Here is a 16,084-nt window from a genome sequence, read left to right on the forward strand (position 1 = left end):
TTTTTTTTGATGGAGAATATTTTACTTGGGAATCTTTTTAGTGGAAAATAAAGGAGAGGAAGAGGAGAAGAGAGGAAAATTTGAAAATTTGATGAAAGTTTGTTCAGTCTTAGAAAATTGATTATGAGTTTTTTTGGAGACAGTGGATTTCCTTCCCTGTAGGAATTTTTATGGATGAAATTCTATTTAAAAAATCGGAAAAAATACAACGAACTATGTAAAATTTTTTTAAATATTCGCAAAGTCCATGGGAAAATCCCACCGACTCTGAATAAAGGGAAAATAACGGAAACAAATTTTTAACCCTCTGTAATCGGATTTTTCTTCGCCGGTGAGAAAATATTCCGCTAGATCACGGTTTTTATAAAGCTAACAGCTTAACGGTGATAGAGGAAATGCAGTGGCAAATAAACATGTTAGAAGCTATGGAACGATCAAACAATTGTAGAAAATTTGTTATAAATATATTGTATGTGTTATGTGTTGTAATCTCCATGTACATTTTCAGATTGATTTATTTAGCGATATAACGATGACAGTAGTGTCTCACTGCGGTGCCAATAAAATTTCAAAATGTTTTATGTAATACACGCAATATATATGCAATACAATTTTCCTATAGTAAGTATCCAAATGCGTTCATGAGTCAGTATACACAAAAAAGAGTCGTATACTTAAATAGACAATATGTAAACACATCAGAAAATACTTTTTATAGTCTCATTACGTAAAACTGAGAAAATGTTTGCATACACTTGGTACAGCCAAAAGTATCGCCGTACAGTGCAACATTTGAATGAAGATTCGGGACAAAGATCAACAGATGCATATAGATAATATATATAATAAATTGCATATATATAATATACAACGGAAACGTAATACAATACCTTGTTGACAGTGAAAATCAAAATTACAGCATTATTTGAACCGTTCTTATTAAATTGCTCTTGAAAGAAAGAAAGAAATTTTTTACTTGAAAATTACGATTATACGTAGCGATAGAATTAACAAACAACAATGTATAATGATCGAGTGAGCTAATTTTCGATTTTTCAAGGGAATTATTGTCTGAGAATTTATATTACTTACTTGCAGACTGATGATATCATCGAGTACGAAGATCAAAATCGAACAATGATTGTTTGGATTTCTGTCGACTGCGTGCCGCATTGTGCGCCGTAGAAGGCACTTTGAAAAGAAAACGATGGCTAAATAAAACTGGTGAATAAGGAGAGAAGAGTTGCGAGAGATTCCCAAAGCAGCACGCGGAATTGAAGTGGAAGCAACGAGGCCCAGTTTTCCTTGGATAAATAATTACGCTATTTTAGCCAATTGTTTACTATTCTCGCACGTTTCGCCGACGTCGTCCGCGGAGTTTCTCGACGTCGAGCGTTTTGCTTATCAATGTAGGTCGTGGTTGCCTTTGTTCATCGAGCTGCGCTCCCGCTCTTTCTCGGGAGGCGCCTCTGTCGCAATAAAACACGCCGTCGATAAACATTTTCACCAAGTACGCGAGAACGATCCTCCAACGATTATCGACTTTAAACAACCATTTTCGGTATTTTTCTGCCGATCGTGTTTTCATACGAAAAATATTAATACGAGACGTGCTTTTTAATTTTCTATTTTTTATATCTTCTTTTCGTCTTGTTTGTCTGTGGTTCGAGAGGTGGATTTCGCACGATTTGTTTACGCTTAATACGTCGTAAAATGAAATAAAATTCGAGTTAGATAAAATACATGTACTTGCCGCGAAATTTTCTTAAAAAGCGATAAAAGTAACAAGATACGTAGCGATAACAAAGTAAAAGGAAAGATGTTGAGAAAAATATCAAATTAAAGAAAAATTGGCGTGCTAAATATAGCGACAATAATCTTCACGATATGGTAGCAATAATGTTGCAACACTGAATACAATAACAACAAATACGAGTTCGTACGAAAAGAATTAAAACACAGATAGGTATTTACGAAATTTGCGTAGTTGTTCCATCAATTGACTGACACGGCTATACCGAAACAAGAGGAAAACATGGAAAACGAGATTGAAGAGTGAAAAAGAATATTTCGTGAGCGCGATTTCACGCGTTTCGATTGGGAATATCTCGATTAATTTAGCTGGTACACGAGTTCGCCAACGGCCGATTTAACGAACGTAATTAGATAAGCTGGGATTAGTCTGCTACGTAATTCAGCGTGGATAATTGCAGTGTCATCGTTCGACGTGAAACGATGACGCCCGCTCATTCATCCAACGATGTAGGAGAAAACAGAGGAAACTTCTCTCTCTCTCTCTCTCTCTCTCTATCTATCTATCTATCTATCTATCTATCTATCTATCTATCTATCTATCTATCTATCTATCTATCTATCTGTCTGTCTGTCTGTCTATCTATCTGTCTATCTCTTTTCTAGCTCGCTAATTTCACGACGACTGAAACCAATCGTGTAACGGGGAGCAAAGCAAATAATCGATCGTCTGTAGCCATTTGTTCTATTCCATCGGCGATCGTATACAATTCAATTTATTAACTTCCACATCGATTATGGTAACAATTATATAATCGTCGGCATGATTACATTTTTGGTGGAAGAACGACAGGCAGAGGATGATAGAGAAGAAAATTGTTCCTGTAATATGCTAATTAATGCTATTTAACACGTGTTCGCGCTTGTAGAACTTGTGGTAAGAGATCAGGGAAAATGATAAGTTAGATGTGATTTAGGACGTGTCGAGAGTTAGTTGTCAGTGTTATTTATTATTCTCGAAACTGGACTACTCGAACGTTATAAATCGTGATCAAAACCTAACGAATTAACTGGACTTGACATATTATTTGGTTTAATTTTAGCTGGAAATAAATTCTAGATGTTTATGTATTGAAAGAGTTAAAAAAAGTTTCTAGAATTCTCGGAATAATCCAAAGAAAATATATAAAAAGAAACGTATAGTATTTAGAATACGATATTTTCTTCGCCTTATACTTATATCGCGTTATATCTTCTATACTTATACTTTTAACAATAAATCCCTACTTAAATTTCATATCTTTCATCAAATTCGTATTTTTACGAATTTACGTAAACGGCATAGCTATAAAAAATATACATTTTTAAAAATAAACTGTTACATATATATTGTTCTGTTCTTAAACAAAGGTTCAAACGTTAGTGGCACTAGAAATAGCTATCGTTAGAAACTAATTTTTCCTCGAAGATAAATAATGCTTCATGCAACATTTCCATTCGTCTTTTCGAAACTTTCGAATCTATTCACAGCTATCTATTTTTTCGATACCAAAGTATACAAGAAAAGAATGCAGTAGCTGGGAATTGGCGGCAACTCTTTCGAATAATTCATTTCCGCTAAAGTGCTGTATTTTCCATTAATGCCGTTGGAAATCGGCGCGTCGTAAAACTAATGGAATTCCATCGGTCGGGTATTCCACGCGGCTATCGATCGTCCGCAACAGACGGTTACTACCTCGATGGTGGAAATGCCACGAGAAGACAAATAGGAAAAGCACCGTCGGCGTAGCGTGGTCTACGATAGTTCGACTTTCTTCGAAACCAAAAACGATAACGAGAAACCCCTTCGAGATCGCGTGGAAAAAGAATTAACGCGATTCATGTTGCACGTGGTTGCACGAATCTTCTGAATTAACGAAACCTGGCAAATATACCTGAATATCGAATCTTCTTCCTTTCTCATTAGACGATCCTCGCGTTCTTCTTTCCTTGAATTTTTAACGATGCTGTAAAAGATTGAGATACGTTTAAAATCACTGTTCCCTCTAATAACAAATAATCAGCTGCAATCTCTATTTAAACGCAACTAGCCAAATCCACGTTATGCCAATGACCTACCTGTCAAATATCACATAAATCGTAATCACACAAGCGTCAAAATATAAATCACTCGACTATTACGAATACTCTGTCTGCTCAAGGCAAACTCTTGCAAACTTCAAAAACAAGACCAACCAATCCTCCGAATAACAAATCCAATCAGATTATAACTCCCGGTTGAACCCAACTACCCATCGTTTCAACGATCGCAAACATCATCAAACGCGCTCAAACTCTCAACAACAGCCTTGCAGATGCCGAGCTGATGTTCACCGAGCATAATCCACAGCACAATGGTAGTAGCTGAATCTGCAACGAGTCTGAAGTATCATAAACTATGCCAAACGTCAATTTCCCAAGAACAACGTCAATTTTCCCTGGTATCGAACGTCCAACCGGCGAACGTCACTCGAGAATGGGAAGATGGTGGCGGCACGCTTTCGACGGCCGACACGAATCACGGGAAATACGATTCAATAGTGGATCGAACAATCGAGCGGAAAATAAAGGAAGACATTCGGCGGGCGGGAAAGGGATCGATAGCGAGTCGAAGTCAAACAATAGGCAGCTACGGCGAAGGTAGAGGCGAAATCACAATAAGAGGCCAGCTTAATTTCCCAGCCACAAGCTGGTACGAGAAGCTTTTCGTATCGAGCAATTTATTTCGTCTGGCGACAAACGGAAAAACGAGCGCCGAGCTGTGTAAGTGCACCGCGAGGAACAGCTCCGCGAAATACCAAGCGCGGACAACCCGCTCTCGCGTTTTATCGCTCTCCAACGTCTCTCCACCCTTTTCAACCCGCCCCTCTTCCATCACCGGCGTCTCTTATATACCGGTTCGAGCTTGAAAGCTTCTAAAGTTCAGAAGTCAAAGCCGCGCACACGCTGTGGCATACGGTTTCAAAGAGCCTTTTCCACGCTCGTCATCCTCGCGACCGAACGCTACCATCGTGCTTTTAGCCGGCTCTCCTCGCGACATTCCACGACTTGTTTCCTTCGCCTGTGTTCGGTTACTTAACCGAGTGATCCATGCATAATCGTGTAAAAGCCTTTCATTGGTTGAAAGCAAAAGGGAATGTCAAAGCAAGTAAATATATTGGGAATGTTCGTGGTCAGACTAATGTCAACTGACGGGAGAAAATTGCGAATGGTTCGGTTCCGATTTCGATGGAAATTTATAGGCTCGAAGAACAGTCGAAAATAATAGGTACGTGTCCTTGCTTTTTTTCTTAGTCGTGGTAACTCGTGTGAAATCGCCTTGCAAAGTTCGAACCCTCAAGCATCAGGGACGAAGGACGAACGTCAAGGCCGGGAAGAAACGCGCTTAGAATTCTTGATTAAGCGATCGTTTAAATCGCGAAAAATTGGGATTTGATCGTTTCGATTGCATTAATGACCTATTTTTCGACCTATCTTTAAAATCAGCAAATGAAATGGAAGCTGAATTAACCTAGTGATAGTTATGCATTAGAGATAATATTTTCCGGATACAAACTGGTTATTTTTATCGCGAGAGAGAATATAGGAGGTAAAATTTGATATTCGAGTCGATGATATACGAGTCACGAGCGAGAATGCGTGTATCCTACAACATTTTTGTCGGGTCGTGTCATGATGCAGCATCCATTAAAAAACAAAAAAAAAAAAAATCGAGAGAGAGGGAGAAAGGAGAGAAAAGGAGAGAAATAAAAAAGAAACAGAGAACAAGTGGGAGCCGGTAGATTGTCAAAATAACAATTCCCTTTGCCGGCAAAAAATCTATTCCATTCAATTTCCATACAAATACCTGTTCGCCACGTTCATCACGTTCAGCTGCGTGGAAATGTTAAAACGAGATGCATTGTGTTTGGGAAGTTTGTTTCAACGACAGAAAAAGAATGGTAAGGGAGAAATAGAGAAAGATAGCGAAGTTATTTCTGTCGGTTCTCCGAGATATTTCCTGGCTAATATTTAATTTCAACAAACAGAATCAACAAGAAACACGATAACGACGATCTTACTTTTTATGGCGCTTGTACGAAGTTCCTCGAGCTTCAATGCAAAATGTTTGCATCGCGAAAATTCTTCCGGTTGAAAACACGCGTTATGAATATATTAACACTACAAGTATCCAAGATGGATAATATATTCGTAAAATGTATTTACAAGTGTTTGAACACTTTCACGAACGCGTATAATTGCTATTGGCATAATTAACGTTGACTTCGTAGTAGTAGAATTCCATTCATTGTGGGGGAAATTTTAACTGCTCGATTAACAGACCTCCAGTTGATCGAATCCATCTACTTGATAACGATAACACGAATAAAAAATAATAGGTATTAAGGAAGATTGGTGAACTCCTATTATATAAATTCCAGTTGAATATACCAACTGCTACACGAATTGGTTGTGTCGGCTTCGAAATATTTCGCGCGAAAACTGTAGAATTAACGAATCTGAGAAAAATTGGTCAGACAATAACATTAACACTGACGTAAGAGATTTGATGAAATATCGGTGACCTTAAAATATGATAATCCTAGATATTGTACCAACGACCTCACGTTATGACGTTCTTAATGGCGATAAGCCTCATTCTTGACGACGCAAAGTGGTAACAATCTGGATACAATGAAATATTGATAACCTCGATTGGCAATAACCCAAGATAGTTGTGATCTCGGCTCACGGTGCTTCCAAACAATTATAACCGTGTGGTGTAACTCTAACAATAAGTAACGAAAGAACTCAAGTCACCGTAATTCTCAATCCTTTCGTGTTGCGTATATATAGTAAATGTATTTACTTTCGATAAAATATCTCGGTGTTGAATCGCAATGCATCACATATTCTTCTCAATGTCAACTTTTAGCCACTGACCACTAAATATGGACAACGTTAAACCATGTTAACCTTGAATCACGTCGACGCTAATTCAGAATACTCTTACATAATCTAAACTTATAGACGACCACGAATCGTGTTAACCTTGAATCATGTTGACATCGATTCGCAATAATCTTAAATAATCAAAGGCAAACCCTAAACCATAACAAGTTGGATCCCTACTTTAAATTGTGACAATTCTATGCCCTTAACAACCTAACAAACCAGCTACCCCTAGAATCCTTCGACCCGTCCATCTCAAATAAATTCGCAGCAAACGTTCCCACTCATCCGCAAACAAACAGGCTACAATAAAACTTGACGTTAGAGAAGAAAAACTGTTACACAGAGGGAAGGAAACGTTTAAACGGAGATACTTCGGAAACACCTGCGCGTGTTGCCTTTGCTTGGACCAGCTATTTTCTCTCACGTTGAGCGTTTAATTGCAGCCGGGCCTCGTTCGCAGCAGGCGGTTTGAAAGGCCGTCAGTCGTCAAGCTCCGTGCAAATCGAGTTCACCGCTCGTGAATGTCGCTCGTAATCTCGCGAATTTACTGTCGTCGTCCAAGGTGTATCGGCCACTTGCGATCGTTTTCACAGGCGAACACCAAAGTCGCCACGTGCAAACTTGCCTCTCTCAATTTGCGGACAACGCAACGTGCTATGCACGCTCTGTCGCCAGTATGACACGGTCAACGGAGTAATTTATGCGAGCGAGGAAACAACGTTGCTATCAAAGTTGGTCGTAAACTGCACTTTGTTGCGAAGAAACTGAACGAACCAATGATAAATTGTGCATTGTTCCGAGGGTAGAGGTACGAAGGAAGATGTCGATTGGCATGTTCATTGCGCACGAAACGAAACTTTAAGCTGTTAATTTAAATGTGGCTTGAAATCGCCGCGTCGACTGCCACACCAATTTTATATATATTTAATCATTTTTCCAATATTCGATTTTTCGAGTGTTTAAATATTCGCGTAATTAAATTTTGAAATAATTAAAATTTTCAAATATTCAAATTTTCATTCAACGTGTACAAGCAGATATTGCATAAAAATTACTTGTCCATAGAGTAGTATCGCAGGTAATGAAAATCAGATCCGTAGAGAACATGTTGAGATGGTAGCATACGTCGTCATGCAGATGTTTATAACTTGTCATGTTCATGGTAACTTTCCGTTTGATAGAAGACATTGCTACTGATTTATATTCCTTAGTGTTTTCCTTTTATTTTTCATATTTCTTTTTTATTTCTACCTTGGGATAATTGGAGCTTAAGGCAATAGAGAACTTATAGTACGTTTTGAATTTATCAATCTTGGTATTTCCATTTTTTCGATCTTTCCTTCGTTTTTGATATTTGTCGAAGAGCAACTGAGATTTAAGGTGATTGCTCAATTTTAATTTTGTATAGTAGCAAATATTTGATAAAAGTATAGACGTTACATGGACATTAATTTTCATGAAATTTCATATCCCAGGGACTGAAATATTATGATTTTCAGTATAAAAGGGATACCGAGTTTTCGTCGGAGAAAGGAGAATCTAAACTAATGGATTACCCGGTATTGCCAGTTCTTTGATAAAACAACCTAGCTCATTTCCATTTCATAGCAACATAAAAATTCCAATCTTTTCCAGTCGATAAGTTCCGTATATGTACGTCGTAAATTTACAGAAATGCTCATGAAACAGGGTACGAGGCGCCTTTCCACGATCTTTCCCGACGTCGCGATTGTTGCAATCAACTTTCCGACCAATTAAAACTCAATAAAAGCAGAATGTGGCGCCGGAAATGTGACAACCCGCACGCGACAAGTCATTGCGCAGCCACGCACAACGCGATACACAGGTGGAGAAGATGCAGCGATAAAACCATAAACTGGAAACGTATCGATGTTAATTCTAACTGTAACGTCTCTCAATCTCAAAATACATGAAACAGAATCGTAAAACGAAAATAGCCAGCCGAAAGAATAAACAATAAACTACTGGAAAATTCTACGATACTCTAGTTCTACCTCTAGTTCTGCAATATCCTACTATGGTACTCTGGGTTTAAGAGGTTCATACACAATCTACAGTACAATACTGATCGATCTACAATATTGAGAATATATATATATATATACACACACACATTCTCCAAGTATTCTCTATCCTCTTCAATACCTTTTGCTACCGAACACGTACAATATTCTTGACAATATTTTCGCTTAAAGACAATTCTATTTAAAGTATGTATAGTATATACGCGGTGATTGAATTGTAACATTGTGTGCGATATCGGATTGAATTGTAAGTGTCTCCTTGTGTGCTCGTTACTTACCAATATTAATTCTCGCATTTCAAAATATTTCAATATTCGCGTCAATCTTCAATCTGGATATCAGTATCAACAAATATTCATATGGGTGTATGGGTCTGCCTTTTAGACGGATCGAAGTTTAAACGTTCATCGACCCAATATTTCCAGCAACGCCTTCGATACGAACGTTCGATGCTAATAAATTTCCCGTGTGTTCGAACGTTCCGTTTTTTTTCTTCTTTTATTGCCGGAAGTTATTGGCGTAATAGGGAGAGTTCGTTTCGCCCTTGCCCTACCCCTCTCTCTCTCTCTCTCTCTCTCTCTCTGTCTCTCTATCTCTGTCGTTTCGTTGATTTACGAACGAGGATTTTTGTACCTGCGCTTGAATTTCCATCGAAACATAATTTTTATTACCGATTCGCGATTAAATGGTATTCTCGAAAATCCATTTTATACGACGCTGGCTTAAGTCGACTATGTTATTCGAAATATTAATGGCGAGAGTTGGTAATAGCAATTTTGAACGAGTTGAACGTAAGAGGATGTATAGAGACTGTTGAGAGGCGTTCAGACGATCGATACTATTGTCAATATTATTGTCAATATTTAAGGTGCTCAACATTGTATTGACGATATATATTGACCGCCTAGAGGGTCTCTTGCGTACGATAATGTTGAAAACCTCAAATATTGACAATAATATTGACGATAATATCGATCGTCAGAGCGCTGCTTTAGACATTGTCATGTATCCTGCGTAAATGTCCTAACTTGTATACGGCTGTTAATTTATTCTACGTTTTACGAATGTTTTTCCAGATAAAATCTTTCATCACTGACTTACATAATAACTTGTCGATTTTCAGTATCCATGTCTACTCTAACTTTGTTGATTTTCACGCGTTTTAAAAAAAAACCCAACGTCGACCGAAATAAATTAAACGCTTTCAAACAAACACTTCTGCTACCACCTTTATCAAAACGGAAGACGAATTTTATTTGTTAATTCCAGAATTCGTGCTCTCTGATGCTCTTCTCAATCGTCACTATGTCGATCGGAATTTTTCCTGCGGCAATTCAAATTTTTAGCGTAGATAATCTTGATCCGCAAAGAGTTATTATCTTTTATTTGATTTCCGTACGTAGAATATCGCAACGATATCGCTAAAAATATTCTCATCGCTGATTATTTAACCCTTCGCACACCTATATCGAGTGTGACTCGATATTCTTTCAATCCCATGCTTTTTTTATGAAACGTGCGAAAGAAAACCAGGACTGCATCCTGGCAATTGTTTCAAGATATATCATACACTTAAAAATTGCAAAATACAACAATAGTGTGAATAAAACTGGTATTTAAGTGAATTTGTTTCTTCCTTTATTTATCTAAATTGTCTTATTTTTTAGTTAAAGTAAATTTCAAATAAAACACTTAATAGCGTTGGGAGCTGTTGGTAACGAAATTGAAATAAAATTCGGAGTGCAAAGGGTTAAAGATCATCTCACGAATCGATTGCCGAAAATTCGACATAAAAGCCAGGAGAAAAGCTAAAAATCCTGAATTGCGTTACAGTAGAATCATACCGCGTCTACACATACATACATAGGTATATCGTTCTCCAGACGCGAGCAAACAAACACGGCAAATCAATGTTAATAAACGCATACTTGTAACTCGTGCTCATCCTATGTTCCAGAATTCAATCCTCGTATTCACGATGGTGCCGAAATGAAATGGAACGAGAGGCGGGCAATTTAATCAGCGGCAGACGCCGGAAGGTAAACGGCGCCGGCCAACGACAAGATCGAATTGTTTCCGGTAATTACTTTCGTTCTTCGTCCAGCGTTAGATTACGCAAAAAAAAAAACAGCACTTTCGACTTGGATTTACCTGCGTTCAAAAAAAGCCCCCTCCACCATCCTCCTTTTTGATTCTTCTCTCGTTATCCATCAGCTCCCTGTTTTCTATCTTCGTCTTTAGTACTTTTTTCTACCCTTCGTCACTTCCTCCATTTGTCTCTCGTTTCTCTGTTCTTATTTCCACATCCTCGTTCATCTGATAGATATAAATTGCTGTCCAAAAATTTGGAACCATTTTTTGGCTAATGGCTCCTCGATTGAGAAGAAAAATCGACAGGCACTCGAGGGTACCATAAATTAGCAGCCCTTCTTGATCCTCTGTTGTAGAATAGAAAAATCGACTGTTTTGCACATCAAATACAAAATGAATACTTTTTATAATATGGTTGAAAGAAACGATTGTCATAAAAACATATCTCTACCAGCTGTACACTTACCAGTGTTAGATCTCAGAAATCTGTATTGATTTTATTGCAAGTTCGCAATACCTGTTGTTAATTTTATTGGCGATTAAAAATCACCCTAACGGGTACAATTTTCTTTAGTTTATTTTATTTTAATTAGATTCTTCGCTGAAAAATATCCCAAAGTAAAGGAACTCAAAATTCACTTCTCTCTGAATCTGTAGGTTCTATGAAACGCGCGGTAATTGCAGGATTTTGCATACAAACATGTATAGACACCGTAATATCTGTAAATGTAAATTTATTTATAATGTAAATTTATTTACATTTATATGTAGACAGGACCAGTAGTGCAGGTAATTGTACATATTACCATGGACCGACCGCGTTTATCGGTTCGGATTTCCGTGGACCGGCATAAAGCCGCGTGCACACTGATCGCGTTACACGCTCCACCGATCGACGCTATCCCATTACACACTGATTCGGAAGCGCAAAGAGTTGCGCGCCGCTGTTTGCGCGCGATTATCGGCTACAAAGAGAAGAATCAAGGTGCGGAACAGTGAACGACGATTTCGAAACTCGATCAAAATCTACGTGTGTTTCTTTCTGTTCTATTATACGTAGAATATTTTTTCCATTATATCTGAGATATGTTTCAAGGACGGACCTTTTTCTATTCGAACGTATTTCTTCGATTATATCTGAGATATTTCAGGGGAGAGGTGTGTGCGTACTTTCGGAAATAATAGATTAGGCTTTAAAAAAGTAAAAAGGAAAAAAAGAAACAGATGAGTTGAGATGATTTTCGGTTAAATTTAGAAGAAGAAAAGAAACAAACTATCGTTATACTCTTCGTCAAGGTTATCGAGAATTGTGGGAGTTGGTTGGATCAAGTTTATCTTCAGATTTTTCATCCGTTTAAATCTATTGTGATCGAATTTTCATATTTCAATATTCCCCTCATTTTAGCAAACAGAGAGGATTTGTTTTATGGTAACGTATGTGCTTTATACACGGATCATAAAATCATACGAATCGAACTTTATCGGTTTGAATTGCAAATTCGTAATTTGTTCGGGAGGAGCCGTGGAAAAACAAACTGATGCAATTCCGTGGCGAAATAATTAACGCGCCCGCGATTCGTGATTAATCGTTCGAAAGCAGACGATCGATGAAAACGAGGCCGGGTCTCTAAAAGTGCGTAGCTTCGTATGCGTGCGTCTTCTATGCGTAATAGCGTAAGATTCGATAGCCGCGTGATTGATCGGACATTTCCTCGTCCCTTTTTTGAACCGTTGCCTCTTTTCTCCTTTCAGATTTCCAGCTTGTCATATAGCTTGTCGTTCACTTCGATCTCACGTTGAAAAACCAACTTTGATTTCGTATTTATGGAAAAATATTTTATCGTTGAATATGAGTAAATGATTACGAATTTTGTTCCGCATCTTGTTGAGAAAATTCCAGTGGAAATAGTTCAGAGTCAACGTTAAATTGACTGTAACTGGAATAAGAGTGAATGAAGATATTATTTTGGAGAATAATTATACTTTTGAATAATATAGTTTCTTTTCCATTTGGAAACTTGTCGAAAATTCTGCAATAATTATTTAGTCGTTCAATACCCAGTAATGACAAAAGTTTTCATTTTCTTTCGCCTGTTTTAAACTGGAATTTAAACTATTGTAACACTGGAATCTTCCAACAATGGTGTGATTTTCGCACATGTTAAGTGTGTAGAAAATTCAGTAAAAAGTCGCTAAAATACCTTCGAGCATGATGTTTAACGATATAAAATTCCAAAAGGCTAGACAATCTTCTTATTAAAAATAATTTTGCGATACAGTAAACCTAATCGGTTTACTGTAGTCGCGCTAGGATTGTAAAAGACCGCAGTGTGTCATCCCAACGTTAATTAAACTTCCATCGTGCCAGACTTAATAAGAATTAAGCGAATCACGACTAAAACTTCGAAAATATTATCTGAAACGCTGTCCATCTTAAAACTAGCACTTTCGCGAACAAACATCGAAGCTAGCCTAACCCTAGCCGAAGCAAAAGCTAAATTAACCTAATGATCTAAACTGAAACCGGCTCGAACAAACAAATAGCGCAGGCTAACTCGAACTTCTCTAAAAGCGAGAACCAAGCGTATATTCTATCTATTCGATCTATCGTTCGCGTCTGTTGCTTCCGATTAATCGCCAGGCTAACCAAGCAGCTCGATTATTCGCGAGGCAGTGCGTGATATTAGCGAGCATTTAAGCCGGGATAAACGAACGCGGATCATCGTTGCCGTATCAGCGGCGGTCCCGGATCCATTCATGACCGGCCATGCTAAATTTAGACGGCGAGGAGAGAAGAGAGTGGGCTTGTTTGAAAATGTTAGCAGACCACCCCCTGACACGCCACCCCCTTTTGACACCCGGTCCATGGCACGAGGCTTGCGTAAAAGGGCACTGCTCCGTTGCGTGTCGATCTCGTGACGTCAGTCGACTGCCTCTGATCGCGAGACGTCTGTGATTTATTGGACGAGAATTCGCCTCCATCGTCGTCCCCCTCTTGGTAGCTTGTGTTTGGAGAAGGTTATTGAACGTGTTTGTCATTGGGGAAATTTTAGGGAACTTGTAAGACGGTATATGGAAAAAATTTGATGTTGCGTGATACTAGTTTTTTAGTTGATAGTTGATGTTTCGAACGTGTTTGTCATTGGGGAAATTTCAGGGACCTTGTGAGGCGGTACATGGACAAAATCTGATGTCGCGTGATACGAGCTTTTTAGTTGACGGTTGATGTTTGCAACGCGTTTGCCATTGAGGGGAATCTTAAGGAATTTGTAAGATGGTATATGGGAAACTTTTGTTGCCGAGCGATACTAATCTTTTTGTTGATGGTTGATATTTGGGAGGTCATCGAACGTGTTTGTGGTGGCAAAATTTTCGCGAATTTTAAGTCGATGTTGAACGATGCTAATTTATTACTTGATACATAGTTGGTGTTTCATGGTTATTGGAGATAACAGTCTCGTTGGGGAAATTTTAGGGTATTTGCAGATCGGTATGTAGAAGTTTCGATGCTGAGTTTGGTTAAACGAGTTTATACCGATTTGTTTATTGACAATTGGTGTTTCACGATGATTGGAAGTGGTGGTGAGCGACAAATTTTCTAGGAGATTCGCGAAAGATCCAGAAAAGTTTTAATGTTGAATTTGATTAATAAGGACGGTACTGAATTTTTAGTAGAGTCCTATGCAGGGTAGAAGTCGGAGAATTTTATTTGTCTTATTTGATATTTATGAAGGAGAATTTCGTATGATACATAGAATATCTCGTAACTGGTGGACAATAAAAAAAAACAGAGTAATTTACATGAAAAAGTAAGTCGAAAACATGGAATAAATTCTTTTTTATAGGATTTTTTACTCAACTGTGGCCATGTCTGATGAAATTATATCTCAATTTCGTTCTGTGTGTTACATAGAATATTCTATAACCAGAGGACGATCAAAAGAGATAATTCACATGAGAAAAGCAAAAACATTTTTATGCAAGGTTTTGCTTAACTAATTATAAGTTAGGTTATGCCTCAAGTTAATGGATTTCGTGGTAGATTAATATCTCTGTGCTTGCGTTTATCGTATTAAGTAATGGAGAACACGCAATGAAACAGGATACTCACGCACTTTGTAATAAATGAAATTTAATCTGACAGGGTAGAGCAGAGCAGAGTTGTATATTCAGTAGGGCGGAATAGTTTGTAGGATTTTAAATAATTTCTAGTATAATAAACACAAACATAAATAAAGACGTATCAACTCGAGATTAAACAAGACTATTCAATCTGTGTTTTTAATTACTTTCCTATTTGAAGCTTTCTTCAATTATATCATAAATTACGCAACACTTTCTATATTCGAAAACAATATGTAATAAAATCAACAACCACGTTCCACTTTCAATAAACATCCCTTAACAGGTAAATATAATCTTGATAAAGCAACAAACACATCTATCGAACGTCAAGAGAAATTGGAGCCGTCCCTGCTAAGGTCCCCTACATCGCACTGTCAATTTCCGCAGAAGCTCGGCAGACCTACACAGCCCACGCACTTACGAGTATCAAATATCGCATCTTCGTCACACGCAACATTCGCAACCATAATAAATCCACCCACATATGAGTGGTGTTCCGAACTCGATAACCCTACACCTTCGGTCGAATATAATCGTACGTACGAAATATCAATTAATCAAATTACAATTCGATTGAATTCGTATTGAAAATTCACATTGAATCGTCCTGCAGTGACTACGAAAGACATTTGCATCTCATTGTATTTGATAAAATGTTTACTTACTAATTGATTAGTTCCAAGTACGTTAGATTAGAATCAATATAAAATGTTGTATCATTAGAAAAATGTTATACTGCGAAAATAAAATGTAAAATCTGATAAAAGAAATAAAGGAAGGATGATCGAAGGATAAGAATGTGTGCCAATAGCTTTTGCAGCCGCTGTACATTCGAATTATTTTGAGTCGTGACACTTTCAAATACACGTACAATGTCATGATGCATACTTTGATGAACGAATTGAGACGAACCAATGAAAATTCACTTGTTCAGAGGTATTCACGCGGCTCGTTGGCGTTGCTCGTCGTAAACGACGATCACGGCAATTCCAGATGATCGACAGGATACGAGTTACGCTCTAATTACGGAGATAACGAGCCACGGAAATTAGGCATACTTTCTATTAAGAGGCGACAGAGTCCAGCGGTCGGTCTTC

General features: G+C 37.9%; 2 protein-coding genes across 11 annotated transcripts in view; one reads left to right on the top strand and one right to left on the bottom strand.

Annotated features, from left to right (window-relative positions):
• Positions 1-16,084, bottom strand: part of LOC122567226 (serine/threonine-protein phosphatase 2B catalytic subunit 2-like) — a 232,276-nt gene that overhangs the window by 175,301 nt on the left and 40,891 nt on the right. The window lies entirely within an intron of this gene.
• Positions 7,185-15,617, top strand: LOC122567239. 3 transcript variants are annotated; one of them, XR_006316732.1, is made up of 4 exons: positions 7,185-7,534; positions 8,399-8,572; positions 10,729-10,850; positions 11,095-15,617. XR_006316732.1 is itself a non-coding variant. In XM_043725610.1 (4 exons), the coding sequence occupies exons 2-4, from the start codon at positions 8,502-8,504 to the stop codon at positions 15,573-15,575; spliced, it is 498 nt and encodes a 165-aa protein (XP_043581545.1). In that variant the 5' UTR covers positions 7,185-7,534; positions 8,399-8,501; the 3' UTR covers positions 15,576-15,617. The 3 variants fall into 3 exon arrangements, 2 of the variants coding, with proteins under 2 accessions (XP_043581545.1, XP_043581547.1); XM_043725610.1 differs by having other exon boundaries at positions 15,271-15,617; XM_043725612.1 differs by having other exon boundaries at positions 8,416-8,572; positions 15,271-15,617.

This window comes from Bombus pyrosoma, linkage group LG4, assembly GCF_014825855.1.
Source record: "Bombus pyrosoma isolate SC7728 linkage group LG4, ASM1482585v1, whole genome shotgun sequence".
Lineage (NCBI taxonomy): Eukaryota > Metazoa > Arthropoda > Insecta > Hymenoptera > Apidae > Bombus > Bombus pyrosoma.